The sequence below is a fragment of the Palaemon carinicauda genome, chromosome 38, assembly GCF_036898095.1.
Source record: "Palaemon carinicauda isolate YSFRI2023 chromosome 38, ASM3689809v2, whole genome shotgun sequence".
In the NCBI taxonomy this organism is placed as follows: domain Eukaryota; kingdom Metazoa; phylum Arthropoda; class Malacostraca; order Decapoda; family Palaemonidae; genus Palaemon; species Palaemon carinicauda.
The window spans coordinates 4,355,542-4,363,560 of record NC_090762.1 but is presented as its reverse complement, the minus strand read 5'-3'; the positions used below and the strand labels follow the sequence as shown (position 1 = coordinate 4,363,560).

Here is an 8,019-nt window from a genome sequence, read left to right as displayed (position 1 = left end):
GTAGTCCTCTCCACGCTCCTATATGCATGTGAAACATGGACGCTATATAGAAACGATATTAAAAACCTAGAACGCTTCCAACAAATGAAACTGAGGCAGATCTGTAAATACCCTGGGAGGGCCACACCACCAACATTGAAGTCTTAGAACGTGCCTCGCTGACCAGCGTGGAGGCCACCATCATCCACCACCGCCTCCGCTGGATAGGACACGTGCATAGGATGGATCCATCTAGGCTCCCAAAGAAAATATTCTATGGAGAACTGACCCAGGGCACTATAAAGATCAACTAAAGAGCACCCTGGCTCTAACTGACATCAATCCTTCCTCATGGGAAGAAACAGCCAGGGACAGGAAAACCTGGAGTTCAGTACACCATGGCACTGTGGACTTCGAGGAGAGGAAGAGGCTAGGAGGAGAAGAAGGAGAGAGCGATTAGAACAGCCCCGCCCACCACCTACCCTCCCTTGTGAACACTGTCCGCGACTCTTCCACCACAGACTAGGACTTAACAGCCACATCAGGCATAAGCACCCACCCCATAGATATGAGGCTGATGGCTAATGACAGAACCCAATACTTGGACATGAGTGGGCGCCGACGACGACGACTCATTCAAAAGACCACTCAAAGTGCCATTCCAGTCTACTTTACATGGAATGGTATCTTACAAAAGTATGACACATTAGAACATTAATATTACCAAATAGGAGATTAACCAGCCCAAGGATTCAACTTGACTCTTGAAGACTTAACCATAGTCATTAGGGACACGCAGCTCGGTCTTGCAGATGAAACCATGGCCTGATCAGACGTACCGATTGGAGAACCAAACTTGCTTTCTATAAAAACTTTACATATAAAAAAATATGTTAAGAAATGAGCTGAGCTTCTTATAAATGATGTTTGAAGGCCTAGAGCAGTGGTTTTCAAAGTGGGCAGAATAATTTTGTACCAAATTGTATAACATACTCCTGTACTTAAAACTATTTACAGCATTTGCTTTGGGCGCTTCATATTGACTAAAGGATTACAGTATATAATGGAAGAGACTTGAATATTAAATATTTACTTTATTATAAAAGATACATTATTTTTGAAGTATGACTACACTTAGTACTGTACTTTACTTAGAAAAATAAGTTGTAGTCTATAATCCGGAATGTATTTGTATTCAGAAGGTTTTTAAAATAGCTGGTGTATAATGATGAATATTCATCATTTCACACACTACAAACAATCAAGAACATTGCATAACATAACAGTAAGAATAACATTATACATCCACTTTTAAATGTGTGAAGTAAATTCTTAACCGATGTACAGTATTTCTATTAACATCTCAAATTCAATTGAGTATCAGTGTTGCCATTGAATAAAATTAGTTCAGCATCTTATGTGCAAAACCCCCAAGCAAAACGTTAAATATTTGTGGCTCTGTTTACTTCAAACTGATAAACAGACTTCATCCAAAATGTATAACAATCTTCCTTCACCACTGGCACTCATTTTCCTATAGAACCCTACAAGATATGTACACATTTTTTTGTAAAAATATTTCATAATCTCAAGTGCTGCCTCGCATTAGCTGCTGGTGCTTTTCATGTAGGTCTGTTATCAAAGTACCAACGTTCACTTGAACAATGGGCCCCAGAAGAGCTTGCTGGGTCGAGTCTCGTCTTCCGTGAGGAAGAAATCACGCCCAAGCTTGACAAACTCCTTCCTGCTGAGCTTTCCATCACTGTTGAGATCTATTGCTGCAAAGGATTCTTCTGCATCCTGCAATGAATAAAAATAAGGTCCTTACGATCGTCAACTTACACATTTCCTTAAACCTTCCCCCTCCTCTTTTTTCCAAAACAGAGGATGCTTAGTTGTCTGGGCCTTTTATTTCATCATCTCCTCCTATGCCTATTGATGCAAACAACTTCGATTAGATTCCACTAGTCATATTTATCTTGAGCATTTAATTCAATACTTCTCCATTCATCATCTCCTACTTCACGCTTCATAGCCTTCAGCCATTTAGGCCTGGGACTTCCAACTCTTCTTGTACCTTGTGGAACCCAGCTAAATATTTGGTGAACTAATCTCTCTTGGGGAGTGCGAAGAGCATGCCCAAACCACCTCCATCTACATATGGCACTCTGGTAATGGTAATTTTTCTCATAGTTTAATTTCTAACCCTGTCCTGCCATTTAACCACTAATATTCTTCTGACGGCTTTGTTCTCAAATCTACTAAATCTTTTGGAAATAATTTCATTGTCATAACATAACTTAGGTCCATACAGTACCACCAATCTCACTAAACTGATATATAGATAATTTTCATGTGTCCTGTAATTTCAGACTATTTTATTTCAAAAATTTTACAATCTAGCCATTGTCTGATTTGCTTTTTACAATCTTTCATTAAACTCCAATTCTAAAAACCCTGTATTAGAGATCATAGTTCCTAAATATTTGAATGATTCCACCTAGTTATCCTTTCTCCTTCCAATATTTCATCTTCCGTTCTATTGATTTTGAGCTGAACCTCCTGTGATATTTCATGCATTCTGGTAAGCAAGCATTGCAAATACTGTGCTATGCATCATCAGCATACACTAGGTCAGCTAATTTCCTGTTACCAATCCAGTCCAATCTTTCTCCACCATCTCCAAGTATGTTATGCCTTTTATTCAAGAAATAAAAACTATACATGCCTTTTGTAGATTCATTCTACCGCATTCCTTCCGAAGACAAACGTACTATTGACAAAATATCTAGAAAATCAGTGATGCTGAAACTGTATCTACATTTAATAATATATTTAATATTGTTAAAAAATCAGGCACTTTGCCAAAGGTTTCACTGTTACCACTAAAAAAAAAAAACGACCATATTTAAAAACAAATTATCCAAACCTTAACACTTTCAGCTCCATTGGATGAATCCTACATTCAGTAATTCCCAGATTTTCTCATATACGCTCATGAAAACTTTACAGAAAAGTAAAACTATACATAAATAGAAAGGGGACATTCAGTCAAATATTCCTCCCTCAAAGTTTTTGTGCTAAGATAAGTTACCGGTAAGTAAAAGTCCCCAATAACCCTTGTAATATGTTAGGTGATATTGAAAGGGTTAAGAAACTATTATACTGTACTGAACATCAAAGATCAGATAACTTTCACATGGCTTTACTGTCACAGCCATGCAAGTACACAAACACTATATTAAATTTTTCCTTTTATTTTTACAGAAAAAAAAAGATTGGTACTCACTTTATCTGAAAGACCTAAGCAGGAATAAAACATTTTGAATTCCTCTAAAGATATTTCACCACTTCCATCACGGTCTACTGCCTGTAAAATAAAGAATGGCATCTGTACAGATTTCATCTTTTTTAGGGTAAAGACCATAGTTTTACATCATTTCAGTTTCACAAGAAAAACTTAATTTCTTATAAAAATATAATGAAATACTCTCATCTAGGCCTGAAAATCTTGGTGGGCTTTTAAAACTGTGTAATAAAACTACGGTAACCTTTTCAAGATAACTACTCGAGCCCGGATACGCCTAGAGAATACAAAATATCTAGACTCGAGTTTCTGCTTGCATGTTAAAGACCTCTCAAGATTTGCAGCATATCTTTTTGTCTATACCACCAATCAGCTGAGATGTAAAATGTATAGTTTAAATTTATAAAATGAGAAATATTGTTTATATCAGTTTAACCAAACCATCTAACCTCATTGCAGACTCTAATAATGCTTGCTTAAGGGAGTGGAGGAATGTAGTTGAAGTTCAACTTCTTAGTAGGACAAAATTGCAGAACAAATAAAAAGCGAACAATGAAGTCAGGTTTTCAGTATTAAGGAAACTGTGGAAAGAATAAGTTTTCCTCATACGATATCTAGGAAAGCGGCCATTATCCCAAAAACAAAAATGTGTCTATACACAGAGATTCAGGTACAGTTTCTTTTATGTAATAACCTACATGTTAACACTAGTTAAAATAGATCTTCACGAGAAATATTCTGGTAAGATTAAACAAATAATATTTTAGACAAATGATGCAGAATTAGTGAATTGGTTTTATTCTTTGCTATATTGCCTATAGGAGTAAAGGCATAAAAGATAAAACTTTCACAGCATAAAACATGAACTGTAAACATGTTCCATGATGCAAATAGTTCTATGACACCTATTTTCTGCAGGCTGGTTAAGCATGGCCCAATAAAACATTAATATGCCTTGCAAAATGATACTATAATAAAAATTGCAATAAACTGAAGTGCAGAATACTGTGATAATTCATGAATTAGAATAGTGTTCATTATAATAAATATAATTCTAAAAAAGTTGTAAATATGGCAGAGTAAAGAGGAATAGTACTGTATAATGATTTAATAGAGTAATGGATGCAACTGCAAATGTTCATCAGTCAATTGACCTTTACATGCAAGGAATTATGTTGCCTTTCTAAAGAGGCAATTCAGATAAAACACACTTCAACTGGTTAATAGAGACTGATGAGAACATAAAGGGTAACTGAAGAGTGAGTGTTAGTGGTCATTCTTGTGTCTCCTTCAGGTGACAAGGCAGTGACCAGAGTTTGTACATTTTTCGTTTTTCAATTCTTTTACATTGTCAACTCCTCTCAGTTAAGACGGAAACACTAATTAATTCAACTGCACTTGTGTTACTGTACCTATTTCCAACATACTTTTATCATCTGTAGCAATACTGTATATTCTACAAAATTACTCTCATATCTATCTCTTGGAATGTTATGTAGGACTGAAACCCTCTAACTTGATATTTTAGGATTGATTAAAAGTTTAAATTTCCAATTCTATGTCTGCCAAAGAATTTCTACCTATACTTGAGAAAGTTACATCATTCTGCTTTTAAATGTTTACAACACTGGCCTCCATTGTGCTTTAACTTGAAATTGAATATACAACGTGAGAGAGAGAGAGAGAGAGAGAGAGAGAGAGAGAGAGAGAGAGAGAGAGAGAGAGAGAGAGAGAGAGAGAGAGAGAGAGAGAGAGAGAGAGAGAGAGATTGTGCTATGTACTGTAGTGAACTGCTTTTCCTCTATAATGGGATGATTATCATATGCACGTATCTATTACAAAGTAAAAATACAATTTGCTTGCTTTGAATTTATGAATATAGGTCATAAGGTCCTGGGAGGCGGAAGAAAGATGCGGGAATAGAAGTACGGCAGAAGGCTATAAAGTGAGTGCAGCTATGGGACAATAAATACTACAATGACCTTCAAATAATGCAATTGTTTACTTTGAGCAATCCATACAAAAATACTTTTTACCGTAAATCATTCATTCATTGCATTACTGCATCCTCGCAACTTTTCATGTCGTAAAATATACGTGCTACTGAAATGTTTACAAAAAACATCAAAATATTCTATGTTTTCATTAATACAGTAATTAAGTTACTATATATCATATCTAACCATTCCATTGTATTTAGGTGTGTCTGTGTACTTGTACTGTATAATTGACAAGTAATGCTTTAAAAGTGTATACAGCACAATCTGAATAAAAAAAAAATGAAAAAAACATGTAGGAGAAATCCAGGAATGTGTGTGATTCAATTTATAGCACAAGGCATACCAATCATATCTAGTAATTTTTGCTTAACCAGTTTGAAAACCAGAGCGAAAACCAGGCATTGCTGGAACTCTATTAGTACACATGCATATTTTTTTTTGTTTGTTTCCCACTCAACATGTAACTATCCTGAAATTTTAAAAGATTACCAGTTTCATTTTACACATATAACTTACTAGTAATTATTTTTTTCTTTCGCCATTTTATTTATCATAAGAAAACTAGTGAGACGTATGGTGGTAAAGAGTAGTTTTTTTTTTATTTTGACTATATTTCACAAGAAAAAGAACATTTGATAGCATATAATAAATTTCAAACCTTATGGTGACAGTAATATAAATTATACGCTACTTATGAAGAAAATAATAATAAAATAATAATAATAAGATCTGGAGACTCTTTGCTGTCCCCCTGAGATGCCCAGAGGACATCGGACTCCAGTTTGAGAACCACTGATCTAGAACCTGTAGGAATACCAAAGATGCCATAAAAAAAAAAAACCTTAAACTACTCTGACTGTACCTTAAAGAAGTAAGGCAAGGGACTAGCCACCCTTTTGCGTAGGTCCTTGGTATTAACAACATGCTCCATCTGACTGAGGAACTGCTCCTGGCCTATGAAGACGTACGGATCCCCCGATGCTCCCCACTCCTCTTCCCAAACGTGCTGAAGAGGACATTCATTTATCTTCAAAAGCAGTATCTTCCTTCTCGTCACTTTATAAAAGCATAGGCTAATGGAAAGGGCAATCATTAATGGTCGGGTCAGATGGTAACAATGAAAACCAAGGGAGAACAGAAAAGCAAAGGGCTTACCTATCAAGGAAGCGAAGGACTGCAGCATTTGTAAAACCAACTTTTTCCGGTCATTTGCAAAGACTGCTAGTTTCAAAAGTACACAATGAATAAAAACTACCATAAATGTAATTACTTTAGCAATATGATATTTTTAACTTGGGCTAAACTTTAAAAAAAGGCTTCTCGTGAGTAGTGACTAATCCAAAAATCAACCGAAGACCTCTCATTCCCAAGTGGCACCTCATCACATTTATCTGCCATCTTTAAGCAATTGCCTGTGCTAGCCTAAAGCCATATTAGAATGTGCTGGTAGCATAAGGCAAATTTATTTTAAACCAACATCTTAATAACAATATACATAAAACTAAGGGTCAAAGTAGATGTAAAGTATATCAAGATGATTATGATACAAGTCTGGGATAAGGGGAAAACTCACCCTAAGGGCATCTGTAAACCTGCCGATTTCCTTTTCAGAAAGGTGACCAAACTGGGAAAATTTCCTGACGAGGGCTTCGAAGTCGTCCCAAGACACGACACCGTCCTTGTTGACGTCCATCATCTGGTGGTGTGTCCTCATCTTCTGTCGCCAGAAAGAAGTCTGACCCTGGAACGAGGTAAACAAGTTCAGTGTCTTAGACAGAGACACGACAACGGCAACAACAAATACAGCTATTTCTAGTCCACTGCAGGACAAAGGCCTCAGACATGTCTGAGGTTTGACCCTTTTCATTATAATGGCCACTGTGGATTGGTGATGGTGAGAGACAAAGTCTGATCGTTCACAGCAAACTAAACTAGTATGGGTGGCCCTGACTAGTATAGCTTTGTTGATCATGGCAATATAGTACAAAAACCCTTCTACCATGTTGAGGTATTACCACTCAGAAAGAGGGGCAGAGAGAGAAGTAACAAATTCAAATAATACATCAAATAACAAAAACAGTGGTGATGATAAAAACCACAATCTAATTACATAAAATAATACTTTCATTATGCTTATTCCTGCATTCATTGTTTCTTACCGAGTGGCAATAGGCTTATTAAAATTTTCCCTTCTAGATCATCATTCCTGATTTTCTGTCTCTTTGTGATTTTTACCCAGATAGTCCAGTATTTGAGATAAGTAATTGGCAGTAATTCATATTTGACTTTAATTCTTAAGCAAGATTGGGTAAAAAAATCAGTCACTTTTTCAACAAACAATGAAATAAAAATTGAACAAATTCATCTGTATTTTACACAACATTCTACCTATAAATAAACAGCAGTATATTTATTGAATGGTAAATAATTTCTTATCTTCCTTTCATTTGGGATGTTTAAAGATTTGAAGGCTACTCATGAATGGGAGAAGCAAGTGACAGTGATATTCCCCTAAAGATTGACCATATTTACATCTTGGAGAAATAATGGAATTATCCCTCCAAGATATATATATATAAAATATATATATATATATATATATATATATATATATATATATATATATATTATATATATTATATATATTATATATATTATATATATTATATATATTATATATATTATATATATTATATATATATATATATATATATATATATATATATATATATA

At 35.1% G+C, this 8,019-nt stretch overlaps 1 protein-coding gene across 1 annotated transcript; it reads right to left on the bottom strand.

Moving 5' to 3' along the window:
* Window positions 1-1,058: 1,058 nt before the first annotated feature.
* On the bottom strand, window positions 1,059-7,288 carry CBP (sarcoplasmic calcium-binding protein). The gene is made up of 4 exons (XM_068361532.1): window positions 6,860-7,288; window positions 6,149-6,292; window positions 3,269-3,349; window positions 1,059-1,779 (listed from the first exon to the last, which is right to left on the bottom strand). The coding sequence occupies exons 1-4, from the start codon at window positions 7,286-7,288 to the stop codon at window positions 1,633-1,635; spliced, it is 801 nt and encodes a 266-aa protein (XP_068217633.1). The 3' UTR covers window positions 1,059-1,632.
* Window positions 7,289-8,019: the final 731 nt, after the last annotated feature.

Coding starts and splice junctions, on each gene's coding strand:
- CBP (XM_068361532.1), bottom strand. CDS start 7,288: ATGGTAGAAGGGTTTTTGTACTATATTGCCATGATCAACAAAGCTATA. Junction 6,293..6,859: donor GGTTTACAGATGCCCTTAGG/GTGAGTTTTCCC, acceptor TGTCCTCTTCAG/CACGTTTGGGAAGAGGAGTG. Junction 3,350..6,148: donor CCTTGCCTTACTTCTTTAAG/GTACAGTCAGAG, acceptor TTTATTTTACAG/GCAGTAGACCGTGATGGAAG.